Genomic DNA, 14,333 nt, shown 5'->3' with positions numbered 1-14,333 from the left:
GAACTGTTCGTTTCCCGCTTTGCATTCTAAAAGACCAGGGTCTGATTTTGTACTTAGAAAACAGGGCCTGAAATTCACATTAGCCACTTTTCCTGCAAAGGTTGCAATTAGGGAGTCGAGTCATTGATTTCTGAATCAATCTAAAGTTGATTGATGATATCTGTACAAGCAAGCTTTTAACATCAAGAAAAAAATGGAAACTCTAAAACAAAACAAAACATCTACAAGCTTGTGGTTAGTCCAATCGAAAATCGAAATAAAATCTTGATCACAATATTGGTTAGAAATAATCGGAATAAGCTGTTAGCGACACACACAGTGTTTGTAAAAAAAAATCTGTCTAAATATAGGAGTTTACACTGTAGGTAATAATTCATGCAGTGTTCCTTGTATTGTTTGGTATATTACAACTAATTACAACTAAAGCCTATTTGTAAAGACTACAGGTAAAATACATTTAAAGTTTAGCACCTTTTTAAGGTTTCACAATCAAAAATCACAATAACTTACTGATTTTAAAATACCTTTAGAATTAAAAATGTTAAGCATTTTTCTCTATCTCCATGATCAACTCTGGATCTGCTTTGCTTGCAGATGATATAGCCATATAACTACAAGTTCACTATGAAATCTATAAAGAGAAACTTCACATATATAATTTGCAATGAAAAGATGCAAGATAATCTTTCTTCTCTGAGATTATCAACAAAAACATTTAAAATGCTTGTGCCTTATTTGCCACAGTTGACAGGTTATAAAACCCTCTTAACTCCATGCTCGATAAACAAGTTTTTAAAAAGGCCTACAATGACTTTGCAAAGTTCTGTAGACAGAAAATACAAGGTATTAGAAAAGCAGTCTATAAAGGAAAGTCAATTCCAGTACCAAGGCTGTCACCTGTTTTAATAAAATCTGTTTAAATGCTCTAATTCTGCTAAATAAACAGCAAAAAAAAAAAATCTTCAGCAGCTAAGCTCCTCGTGCTCACTTGATCTTTAACCCTTAGGTTTTATTAAGAAGGTTTTATAAGTTTAAACTTCTTATTTGATTGAAATCATAAACACATCCCTTATGTTGAGCGTTTCCCCCAGGCATTAAAACAGCAACTACCCACCACTGTTGAAAAAGAGACGCTTGGACAAATTAATCCAGCAGAACTACAGATCCATCTCAAACCTCCATTTCATTTGTAAAATTATTTAAAAAGTTGTGTTTCAACTCTTAAATTGGGACACTAAAGCTGTGTTGCATTTTTTTGAGTTACTCCCTGCCCCCCTAATGCCTGTCTCATTTTCCTAGCTCCCTTTTAGTAACTTCTATCACAGATGCTCAATATTAGCTCTTTAGCCCATTCTTTGTTCTGTTCCCCATATATACACCACCCCAGCAGCTCCTCATTACTGGTTTATCTTCATTGTTTTGGCCCCCATGTGTTGTTCCTCTCTGGCCTTACCTTTTTTTTTGGATTTCTGTATTTGTTTATGAACTTTGCCTCTGCTGCCTTTGGAATTTGATTAAATCTGCATGTACGCATCTCTGCCTCCTCATCTCTGCATTTGGGTCCTCAACCAACTTCCTTCAAACCTTTACACTGCTATGTGTCAGGAGTGAACTAAAAATCAGATGTCAGAAAAATCACATGCGGGGTCCTCAAGGCTGCATTCTGGGGGGCCTTCCTATTAAATACCTACATGCTCCCCTCAGCTCAGATAATAGCAAACAACAACATAACATAACTATGCAGACGATACACAGCTTAACATCAAAATGTAACCAGGTTACTTTGAAACCATCAGAGCTTTGGCTAGATTCTTAAAACAGATCAATATGTGGATGTGCCATAATTTTGTCCAACTAAATAATAAAAAAAAAGAGGTACCGTATTTTCACGACCATAAGGCGCACCGTACTAAAAGGCGCAGTCTCAGTTATGTGTGCCATTTCTGTATTTAACACACACATAAGGCGCACCGGACTATAGGGCGCGTTTTTTATATACAGGTACATGTCCTCTACTACCTTTAAATACCTCTACTGCGTATTTAAAAATACAGCGGGGGCAAAACTTAGTATGATTGTGCTTTATTCATTTATTTATTACAAAGTATTAATCAAACCTGGGAGCTGGCCGTGAGACAGACACATCGCAGATGACAGCGCTGTGATCACTCCTAAATTAACTTAAAATCCTGAAACCTGCCGACGGAATATGTTCGCTTTTATTACCGGCATCCTGGTGCCTGCAGTTTAAATTATTTAGATGAAAAACACCTGCCGGCCACCGTGGTGAACCCGGAGGCTACCCGGCCTAGAGGCTGTTGTTGAAGGGATTTCTACTGTCGGTGTACCGCTGGTATGTGGGGGTCTGAGCGCCTCCAACAGAAATAGATAATCTGGATGAACTGACTGCAATTATTAAGTTTTCAGGTGGCCTTTCTCACTTAAAAACATATTAAAACTACTTTATACCCACTGATCACAGCAAATATAGCTGCAAGATTTAGATTATTTAGATAAAAAACACCTGCCAGCCGCCGTTGTATACGCGGAGGAGACCCGGCCCAGAGGCTGCTGTTGAATTAAGTTTTCAGGTAGAAAAATAGAGCGGGAGCAAAACTTAGTATGATTGTGCTTTATTCATGTATTTATTACAAAGTATTAATCAAACCCATCAAAGTCATCATCCTCTGTTTCTGAATTAAACAGCTGCGCTAAATCAGACATGCCAATTTCCCCTTCTACGCTGTCAGAGTCACTTTCCGTGCCGGGCGGCTCCTCAGAAATAATGCCAGCTTTTGCGAAAGCTTGAACAACAGAGCCAGCAGACACGTTAGTCCAAGCATCAACAATCCATCCGCAAACTGTGGTGTAACTTGCCCGGCGCTGCCTTCCACTTTTCATTAAACTGTGGTCTCCGTCTGTCATCCATCGCTCCCACGCCGCTCGCAGCCTTACTTAGAACGGCCGGTTCACACTGATGTCGAGCGGTTGAAGTTCCTTTGTCAGACCTCCCGGGATAACAGCGAACACAGCGTTCATTTGATTCACCTTTTTTTCCACATCGGCTGTGAGATGGGCACGCAGTCACAGATTAACAGCGATGGTGATGCGTGGAAAAAAACACCTGGTCTCCTCACATACACCTGCCTCAGCCACGCTTTCATCATCTCCTCGTCCACCCAGCCTTTTTTATTTGCCTTAATATCATGTGTCATCAGAGCGATGTGTCTGTCTCGCTGTCAGCTCCCAGATCAGTTTCTCTGATTGGTTGATGCGGCGCGTCCAGCAGAAAAACTTAAATTTTTCCATCTCGAGCAGCAGCAGCGCGTTGGCAGATGCTTAAACGCTCCCGACGCGCAGCGCCTGCTGCTCAAAACGCGCTGCGGGACCTTTTGCTGCGCCTATACGCGCGTCAACCATTGACCTTGCATGTAAACACGCTGCTTCAGCTGCACCTGCTGGGTCCGGTTCACACCGATATCGAGCGGTTGAATAACAGCGAGCAGCGTAAATTTGATTCACCATGTTTTTCACATCATTTGTGAGATGGGCACGCATGGAGTTACAGATTTACAGCGATGGTGATGAGTGGAAAAAAAACACCTGGTCTCCTTACATTCAGCCACTCTTTCATCATCTCCTCAATGAGGTGGTCTCAAAAGTTGCAGTTACAACACACATAGGGCGCACCGCACCAAAGGGCGCACCGCACATTTTGAGGGAAAAAAAAGACGTTTAAGTGCGCCTTATAGTCGTGAAAATACGGTAATAATCTTCAGACCAATGAAGAGATCCAGAGTTATCTCACAGCTTCAGGTACTACAGCTAGAAACCATGATTATAGGACAAAATCTTGGTGTCATGATGGACTCAGACCTGAACCTTCAGAGTTGCATAAAGGCAGTTACTAAGTCAGCCTTTTATCACCTGTCCTTAAGGACTAATTTTTAAATAGGATAAAAAAAAAAAACTCATTCATACATTTATCTTCAGTAGGATCGATTACTGCAACAGTGGCTTCATAGTTTTGCCCAAAAAATTCCGTCGGAAAGCTGCAGCTGATCCAAAACGCTTCTGCCCGTGTTCAATACAAACCAAGGATCATACAAATTTCCCTATCATGTAGTATGTCGAATTTGGCTCAGTTGTGCCAGATTGAGTATAGGTACTTTTTGTGCTTCATCAAAATTAGGCATTGTCACTTGATCTAAGCCAAATATTCATCTACTAAAATTTCTTGTAGAGTTAGAAGTTTTTAGTTCAAACCTAAGCCAGATGCCTTTCTGTACAGGATCTTTCCAAGAACATGATGTGTATGTGTAAATGCGGAATTACTATTAGTTTAACGCTACGTTCACAGTTTGAGCAGCAAAAAAAAAATCTGCTGTTTCATTTTTGATGCTTGCAAACATTAAGGTCAGACACTCCTAAAGAGCGTCTTTTAAAGACGATCCTGCCTTAAAATATTATTTTGCTGTTGGAGCCACACAGACTCTCGTACACCGGCGCTGCACTGTCACTGGAAATCTCCAGCAGCAGCTGTTTCAGGTGGTTTTCTGCAACTGTTTGTGACGGTTTTTCGTTTTTCATGCACACAAACTGCAGGCACCAGAATAATTACGAGAAACATATTTTACCATCATGTTTCAACATTTTAAGTTTATTTAGACACAAATAAACAGTTTCAGGGGAGTGACGATGGTGCTATGCAAAAGCAGCACTGTGTCTGTCTCTGTGCCAGCTCCCAGATTTGCTTCTCTGATTGGTTGATGTGGCGCATTGAGCAGCGAAAGTAAAATTTTTCCAACTCCAGCATCTTGTGAAGCTCGTCGTGCACCTCAGATGCTCAGAAGCTCATGAGACACTGCTTCAGCTGCTCAGATATGTTAAGATGCACTGCTCCTGCTGCTCAAGGCACGCTGCAGGACCTTCTCATGCACCTTGATGGGCCTCAACGATTTACTTTGCATATGAACCCGCTGCTTCTGCTGCTCAAAGCGTGTGCAGTGACCGCACCATTAGTATCATTTTCTAAATTTTACTCATTAAACACAGGTGATTTGTTGTGGTCCTTAGCCACTCAATGAAAGACCCTAGGTTTTCCAGCAACACTTTGCTAAGTGCTTTACACTGCAGCTTAAGTCATACAGACTTCCCAATATAACACTGTCAAATTTCCTAATATACTCACTGTGAAGACAAAAGGTTCCCTTTCTTGCCAAAAATACCTCACAGACTAACAGGTGCAACAACTAAGAAACAATCACTTCCCCTGCCAGTGATTATAACTTAATTACTATTTCATGAAGGAGAAAGGAACAAAGAGCCAAAATGTTCATCAACATTACTTTTTTCTCACGTTTTGAAGGTAAAAGCGGGTGCAGGCAGTGTGAAACAGCAGCTGGTAAACTTTGAATGACTAACAAATTTAGAAATCATCTGGAAATTGTTAATTTATTCTGTTCCAATTACACATCTATTTGTGATGATAGGTAAATGCATTCAGGTAAATAAGAAGAATAAAATCATAGGTATGGGGAGGTATATTTTCATTGTTCATGAAAGTTGTAAAACACTGTTTTACCCTATTTTGTTTTTAAAGACTAAAAAGTATTCTGTAAAGTAAATTCAGGATCTAATGCCAACCCAGTCATCTAAAACTGTATCATTGTATCTAAAAGCCAATTTAAAATTACCACTGAACTGGGTTTCTTTGTACTTTGTTCACTGTAAACAACATTTAAGGCACCACATTTTCAGAAAGGAAGCTTGGTATTGATATATTCTAAACACACAACATGAGTTACATCAGCAAAAGAGATGCAGTTGTCCTTAATACAGTGATATTCAAAGTTATAGTGTATTTTATAGTGTATTGGAACAAGATGCAATGCATAAAAAGAACATCAATCCTCATAACACCTTCACATGTTGTGGCAAGGGCACTGCTCTAAGGAATTATCAATTAATCTTTAGATCCAAAATATTTCGGAAATTATGAGCATTTAAGATAAATTTACCAAACTTAAATTACAAAAATAAACAAAAGCTTTGTTTTGACAAAAATACATTTTGATGATTGACACTTAAAACGCTACAATTGATTAGAATTTGAACATAATTATTAATTAGAATAGAGAAAACATGTTAAAAGGGACTACCCTCCTTTTTTTTTTTAAAGATCATTTGACAAAGAAAATAATAATGGTTTTGTATTTTTTATTAACTTTCAGAAGGAGAACATTCATTATCTTTATTTTATTCTAGTCTTTCTGCATTATTAAAAAAAAATTTGTGAAAACACATGAATTAATTACAAAAAATGAATTTAAAGATAAATTACCGAACACGGTCCTAGCTGGAACAGATTCCTTATTGATCCAGAAGGAAACTTGCGCCAGAATGACAGTCATTATGCAGGGAATGTAGGTCTGAATCAGGAAGAAACCCATTTTCCTTTGAAGATGGAAGTGGACAGTCATTATGACATATTCACCTATAGGAGTACAGAGAGGAATTAAAATCAGATGAATCAGATAAAACCTGTCACAATACATTTCATAGGGTTTTTATTGTGATTTATTTCTGAAACAAAAAATGCATAAGAGATATTTCACCTGTCCATCTCTCAAAAATGCAGAATTTATATGGTTAATTTTACTGTTTTCTTATAATAACATGTATGCTTTTTGGAAGTAATATAATTCTCATACTTATGAAGGCTCTTTTTACACACTGTAAAACAATAAATGGGTCAAGCAAAAGTGTGAAAGCTTTCTGATCCAATCAGTATAATCAGTTTATGAGTTAAGAAGAAAAATCTAATGACCTGTGTTAGATATCAGCCTTTCGCTTGATACTGTCTGACCAATAAGGTCATATTGCAACAAGCTAGATGATTCCTGTGGAACTTCAACAGAAGACAGAGGTCCTTTCTTCCATGTGTACACAATCTCACTCATGGGGTAAGCATCTGTAAAGGAAATACATGAGATCTTTATGAAAATTCAAATTCTTCAGATATAAAGAAATACAATTTATGGAAGAAATAATAAGATATATTCTTATGATTTAAAATAGTGTTGCGCCGATGAAATTTTTTGGCCCCGATACCGATACCCGATACCTGGCTGTGCAGTATCGGCCGATACCGATAATTGCCATCATGGCTTTGTCAAGCTGCTGCCTACCTTTGTGAAGCAGCAAAAAATCTAATACAAAGTGAAACCAGTAGAACTTTTTATTGCCTACCAGGAGTGGGTGACAATAGTTGAATAAACTTATGGCTCTCAAAATGGTATCGGTGCCTTATTTGTTGGTACTCGCTGATACCGATACCACCATTTTAGGGCAGTATCGGGACCCCGTCCGATACTGGTTTTGGTATCGGTGCAACACTAATTTAAAACAAAAGTAGAACATTCAAAACTTACACTATAAACACCATCAATGAAACTTTGAAATATATACATAGCTTATTCCATGTATTTTTCTTTAGTTTGTCAAGTTACAACCCCACACTCCAAAGCATTATGTTAGCTTATTATGTGGTATACCAACACAAAGCATAATTACAGTGAAAGGAATTTACATTTTAAATATAATAGCCTGAGAATAACCCAAACTGAATTAAACTATCTTCGCTCTTTGTCCCTAAATAAAATCCAGTAAAACCAACTGCCTTCATATTCTCCATACTTGCAAATAGTTCACTCTTGTCTAATTGGATCTCAGTATAAAAATAGAAGTTTTGTGAAGACTTTAGATGTTTAATGGGAGTATAGTAACACACAGCTTCATAGATACCAATAAACACACCAGGTAGGTGAGTGCTATAGAAGGGACATTTAAGTAAAACCACAACTAAAGGTATTCTTTAGACTTTTTCTTTCCAGTTTGCAAGTAGCTACATATTGGACACAGCAAATACATTGAAGTATTTGTTCTGACCAAAACTGAATCTTACAGCTTACATGTGGACATTAGCAAAAAACCAAAAGTCCTAATAGTAGAAGCATTATGCTTTGCCAAGGATTTGTTTAAGCAGAAAAAATAGTAATTGTTGATGGTTAGATGGATGGTTTGAATTACAGGGGAACCTTAGAGGAAAACCTTTTAAAGGCTGCAGTAAACTTCTAGTAAGTGTCCTAAACAAAGAGTCAACACTTAGTCATAATTTAGATCAAAACAAAATTGTGAAAGCTGTGAATGCTTAATCCAAATCCACATTTGACTCCAATAGAGAATCTCTGACAAAAACAAAAAACACCCTAACTCCAGAGAAATATCTAGTTGTAACACAAGCTGCGTTTGCAATGTCTAGAGTTGGTGATATTAAATTAAAGTATATGCCAACATTTCCACGTTTATATTAAGTTATTAAAAAAAAAATCTAAATATTTCATTTATTTTTTACAATCATGCAATAGCTTGTTGTGTTCCATAAAAAATAAAAGGAGTTCAAAATAAACAAACAGTCTGTTGAATTAAAAGCATATTTAATAGAGTTCCCACATGTGAGATTTCAAACTGCAGTCTTAGAAGGAATCTTGTCAGATGGTCAGTTACTTTGTGACAGTGTGATTATTCGAGAGTGACACCATCTGTCGAACAACAGAGACTCAACAAGAAAGCAATACTCACAGCTCCCAAATTTGAGTGGGCAAGCATGGCCATCCATCGGGAAGTTCATGAGACGCATGGGGCATTCTGCATTTATAGTTAATCTGTTAGAATAAAGAAAGCTGAACTCAATTTTACATTTGAGCTGACAGTGAGCAACGGGTGCTGCTTTAAAATAGATTTTGCAGTATGCTGTTATTCTAAATTTTGTTATGGGGGAATAATAATAAAAAAAGCTCTGCATCTTTGAATGATACTTTGAAATATATAGATACGTTTTATCATCAAAAATGAATATATCCAATCACAGTTATTTACTTTATTCCCATGACATGGTCCATGGGGAAAAAAATGATTTCTTATTAAGCCCTAGTTATGACAGGAGTGAGGGTAGCATGGCCTTATATGGCAACGTTAGCAGTGAGAAAGCCTCATCAACTTAATTTACTGTAAGTACCAGCACTATTGAGCATGTGACACATGACATTTTTAGTGATCTAATAATTGTTTAAAGGACATTTTATATTTTCATGAGATCCCACTAATTAACTAACAAAGGGAAATGTTTTCCCTTTTTAGTTTTTGAATGTGAACAGTACATTTTAATACAGTTAACAGCCTCTCCATACTCTTCAAAGTGTTAGATTCATGGCCCCTGGAAAGCATTGGATAAACTGCTATTTAAGAACATAAACACTTATATATATTCAACAAACAGACTGTATAGTAGAGTATCTTAGATGATATCCCATTTAAAACATAAAGTATTTGAATTAGTCAACAATTGAATTGAATGATTCACATCATTAATGATTAGATTTCTGATTTTTACTTCTCTGCTTGTGAAAAAAACAACAACAATAAGGATTCCTATTTTCTATTGAACAATGTTAAAATCTCATTTGGATTGGCTTATGGAAAAATACCAAAATACCAACATCTTAAGCTGACACAACAAAAAGCTTTTCATCACTATTGCCACAGAAATCTGTGCACTTTGCCTGCAAACACCATAAACTGAGGGATTTTGGCATTTGTTTGGAAAGGTCAGCATTTTTGCTGTTTAAAATCTATCAAGGAAAAACTGAAAACCTAAAACCTGCGTAGAAATATTTACAATTCGCAGTGGAAAATAAGTTGTCTCTGGAAATAAAACTCTCAGTTTAATCAGATGCATTTGACAGAGGGATACAGATTAAAACGGTGTTTAACATGGACCAAAGAGAGAATAGAATTTAGTATAATTAATATAATCTTTGAAACACATGATTGCTGAACAGCTCATTTAATAATGCAATTGTTTGATAACATTGCTCTAGCTTATCCACTGCACAACAGAAAGAAGCCTGAGCTGATTCTACTGTAAGTAGGTCAAAATATTAAGGAAATATCTTAAGCCTAAGAAAATGATCAAAGAAAAAGAAACCAATTGATTTAACAATTCATCTCTTGCTGATACATGTTTTCACTATAGGTTTGCATGCTTCAGTAAAGTTTATATTCTGCAAAATACTTTGCTAAAACAAAAAAAGAATTGAACTATATTATAACTATTTTAATGCTGTTTCTGATGCATAACATTTTAATGAGCTGGGTACATGAACCAGGGTTTATTTCCAGACAAATGTATATATATTTTAAATACAAATTGATTTCAGACAATAAAACAGGACATTTAGAGAACTTATTACATTGGTAAAAGTAACAAACTGTGGAATTTATTACATTTCTCTTTTTAATGAGCTGTACCACGAAAACATCTATGTAATCTGACTTTATGTGGCTTTGAACGGCTCTTGTGGTTTATTGAACGGATTATTTAAAGCTTATACATTTTATCTTAACCTTTAAAAGTCAAGTTGAGCCACCCAGATAATCTGGTTATTTTTTAAATCTGCTTTTTTGTTTTTTTGTTGTTTTTTTTTTTTTATATATATTTTACTGTCACTGAGTCTAGTTTTTTCATGCTGGAAATTTACTTTGGAACAAAGCTTCGAAGTCATGTTTGTTTGAATTGCTTTCAAGGACTGTTTTGAGTATCAGATGGCACATTTCTCTTTTTTTGGCACTCTATAGTCCTTTTTAATGTTTGTGCATATTCTTGGAAGCCTATTTAGTAGAATAGCTTTCCAGGTTTATGCTCTGATCTGGCTTTGGCTGGTTATTATTATTGCTGTCCAGAACTGTTACCTCATGGTGTAGAGGATAGTTCCGTTTTGCATGATGCGGAACAGCTTGTTCGGAGTGGTCATGTTGTGAGAGATTGACCTCTTGCCATTCCGGAAAAATGTGTCAGGAGTCCAGATTTTGCTGACCATAAGGTTGTTTAGCCGCAGGATCTCAATCGGGCCTTCAAATTTTAGCCGTTCATCAATCCATGTCTGACGAAAGAACACATCCATGGTGTACTCCTGGAAAGGGGTTCAAATGCATGTTATAGCAGCTTTTACAGACATTGAAACCATGCATGTTTCTAATTCTGCTTCCACAGTCAACTATTTTGAGTCATTATTATTTGCTACCCCAGAGAGAATGACAGATGGGCTTGTGAGCCATACTTTGATGAAGCCATCTCAATACTATACAGTACTAGCAGTATAATAATTTATTTTCCTACTCACATTAATTTTTTTGTTTTGTTTTTTCTTCAAGAGGTGGCCCCCTTTCTCTTTAGAATGACCAAATTAGCCATAGCATTGATTTAACATGATTTTTAAATCGTTCATCTAGATTTTGGTATGTCTCATATGACTTGATCATGCAAGGCTGCATGTCTGTCAACTGTGCATTTATGATGTGAATATCTCAGTCCACAATATTCCAAGGGAACTGTGTCATATCAAACCTGGTGACTGTGGAAGCCATATGAGGACAGTGAACACTGTCATTTAAAAAAAAAAACAACTAGTTGGGTTATTTTAAATTATTTGGCCTAGTTTCATAGCATTTACTGTAAAAGTTAGGTACACTGAAGAGATGTGCATAGCCAGTTTAATTCCTTATCCCCCACCACCAACAACAATGTGAACCATTGACACAAATCCTGTAGCATTCATGTTTTCATGGGGTTTGTTCCAATCCAAACTAGCTAAATGTCACAAATTAAACCAGGACTCAGACATTTTTTATCAGCCTGTTCAAATTTTGGCATAATTTTCCTGCTTTTACATGATAGCAGTTAAAGGTCATGTGGTTTGCCGCTTTTGTAAGCCATGTGCTTCAAAGTTTGACATGAGTATTTATTTCTCCTTCCATCATCTAGACCCAGATTGCACATTATATTTATACTTCTAAAATGACAAAAAGTATTTTGCCAATTAGACAGCGCGTACTGCACATTCTCTAAACAGGATGGCTGTGCTTGAAAGTTCTGGCAGGTAAGCTTTTCTGAAATACTCCAACCCACATGGTGGGCCCCAAAAAACATCCTGTGTTAAATTACTGTTATCTGATTATCTCCTTTGCTAATTGTGTTTACATTTTTTTAAAGAGGTCTATCCAATAAAGTGGCCAAAAAAGTTAACCTTTGGTGGAAAAAAGCAATCTTAAAATGAATAGAAATAGTTTTACCAATGTCAAAGTAAAAGTCTGGAAAGAGTCTGTCGTGACACATCGTCAAAAGAAGGGTCTTGCTCAGCTTTTAAGAGCTGCTGACATGCTTTCACAACACATATGCCTCTAGCATATAAAAGGCTTTAGATGCTGTTAACTAATATCTAAAGCTAGAGAGTAGAGCACAAAAGCCATACATCAGTCAGCCTATCCCATGGCAGGAGTTGCCAGCCTATCATGTCCCAACATCAGCTACATCTCTATCTCTCTTTCTCTCTCTGGGGGGAGATGAGGGTGAGTTGGGGGGGATTGTCAACCAGATTAAAGTCCTAAGCTGTACTAATGACATCCTGCCCAAATGCCTGAATAATGAAAGCTGAGAGCCATAAGTTAGAACATATATGCTTTGGTATACAAGAAAAACTAACTATATATCTTTTTTATTTTATTTTACAAACAGTTGTTTTAATCTTTGGAATAAATGAAAGTCAAAAGTAGTATTTCTTAAGGTTTACATACCATCTCTACATCTGAAACAGGTCCAAAGCTGGTGACAAATATGTCAGTTTTGACCTCTGTGACAGGACCTAGAGCAGAAGTACAAGGTTTTGTTCTGACTTTGATGATATTTGTTCATGTTCTTTAAAATCTAAAAAGTTCACAATCAAACCCTTTTATTAATCTATATAAATAGGATTAACAGAAATTTGAAACATTGCGCATAAATATACTGCTGGAATCTCAGCACTAAGCAGAAAATTGGGCACACATGCGCTGGATTAAAACTTTATCATCTAAGAAAAAAAAATCTAAACTATTTACTAAAATGAGATTACATGGAAGTCAACAAGATAAATGTATGTACCTCCAAATCCAGGTCGCAGCCTGTTGTCATAACCATCCAGTAATCTATCCAATATACGCGTGATATTATCCAAATAGATACTGGTATCGCTGTGCTGAGTCTCACAAACACTTCTCGCGCTGAAAGTAGATGGATTGAAACAGATAATTCAATTAGCTATCAAATCATTCCAACACTGGAGAGTTTCTCTATGCACTGAATGATTGCGTTCCCGTGCGTAAAGAAGTCAGCCAAAAACGCAAAGAAAGAGTTGTCACACTTACCAAAACAGAAATAAGCTCGTCCAAATGAAAGCCATGCCTCGCAAAGACCCGATCGACATGATGCATTATTTTAAAAGCATGGTTGTTTACTGGTTTTGGTCCTTTTTCTTTTATTTGAAATAAGTGCGACAAGATCACGCCAGTCCAGCACGACTTGACTTTCCCTCTAGTGCGGTTGCGCCCGCCTCATCCTGAACTGCTCAGCTGGAAAAGCCGAAAGAGTTTTCAACAGAGTGAAGAGGAGGGGGGGTAGTGAGGAGGGGTGTCTAATGTTAACGCGCTTCTCTCTTTATGATGGAAACCGATGTTTAAGGTTTGGACATAAGAAGATCTGGGAGTATGTGAGGTTATAGTTAATAATGGTAAGTAAAATGTTTAAACTAAGAAGGTTGGACATAATAGAGCGCATGGGAAGAACAGAGAGATGGGATGAAGTGTGGAGGAGTGCTTACTGTATATGTATACAGTAACAACAATTTCACCAGCATATCAATAGAGCTTTTGCATAGCAATATAATTTCTCAAGCTGCTATTGCTCCCTCTTAGTCTCCTATGTATTCAATGTATATGACATAGACACAAAATAAAAAATAAAATAAAAATAGTATGATTCACACTGGGGTTGAGTGGAGTGGGTGGTAGGTACCTGTAGTGCACTATGAAACTCCATAGAACAAGATTAATGGGACATCACACCCAGCTAAATATAGCAATTACCACAAAGTAGATTTTTGCATGTTTTGCAAAAACACAGCTGAATTAATGTCACTGTGTTCTTTGGTTTCCTATGACAGGTGGTTTTCAGCAATTATTGCTGTTGTCACTTCAAGTACCAGAGCCAGATTGTAACTGTATGTGGCCTTAAATCAATGCGATTGGTGTGCTCTGGAACTATTATTGGCAACTACAGCCAGTGGGGTGAGTGGTTGTGTGTTAAAAACACTGCAGATTGTTCTTTTTCTTTAAATAACAAGACCAGATCAGCTGGCACCAAAAACTATGCCAAATTCAAATTTGCTTAGATCACCTTT

The 14,333-nt window shown here is 36.9% G+C and overlaps 1 protein-coding gene across 2 annotated transcripts in view; it reads right to left on the bottom strand.

Moving 5' to 3' along the window:
- The window catches only part of gabra6b (gamma-aminobutyric acid type A receptor subunit alpha6b), a 49,026-nt gene extending 35,508 nt beyond the window's left edge, over window positions 1–13,518 (bottom strand). For both annotated transcript variants that reach the window (XM_038302198.1, XM_038302200.1), the window contains exons 1-7: window positions 13,303–13,518; window positions 13,040–13,158; window positions 12,694–12,761; window positions 10,813–11,033; window positions 8,644–8,726; window positions 6,830–6,973; window positions 6,344–6,496 (exon numbers count right to left, since the gene is read on the bottom strand). In XM_038302198.1, the coding sequence (XP_038158126.1) occupies window positions 6,344–6,496; window positions 6,830–6,973; window positions 8,644–8,726; window positions 10,813–11,033; window positions 12,694–12,761; window positions 13,040–13,158; window positions 13,303–13,361 (847 nt within the window). In that variant the 5' untranslated portion in view covers window positions 13,362–13,518. The remainder of the gene's footprint in view (window positions 1–6,343; window positions 6,497–6,829; window positions 6,974–8,643; window positions 8,727–10,812; window positions 11,034–12,693; window positions 12,762–13,039; window positions 13,159–13,302) is intronic.
- Window positions 13,519–14,333: the final 815 nt, after the last annotated feature.

The sequence above is a fragment of the Cyprinodon tularosa genome, unplaced genomic scaffold (genome assembly GCF_016077235.1).
Source record: "Cyprinodon tularosa strain WSP-4 unplaced genomic scaffold, ASM1607723v1 ctg484, whole genome shotgun sequence".
NCBI classification, from domain to species: Eukaryota; Metazoa; Chordata; class Actinopteri; order Cyprinodontiformes; family Cyprinodontidae; genus Cyprinodon; species Cyprinodon tularosa.
The sequence above is the reverse complement of the archived record's forward strand: the minus strand, read 5'-3'. Positions and strand labels throughout refer to the sequence as shown.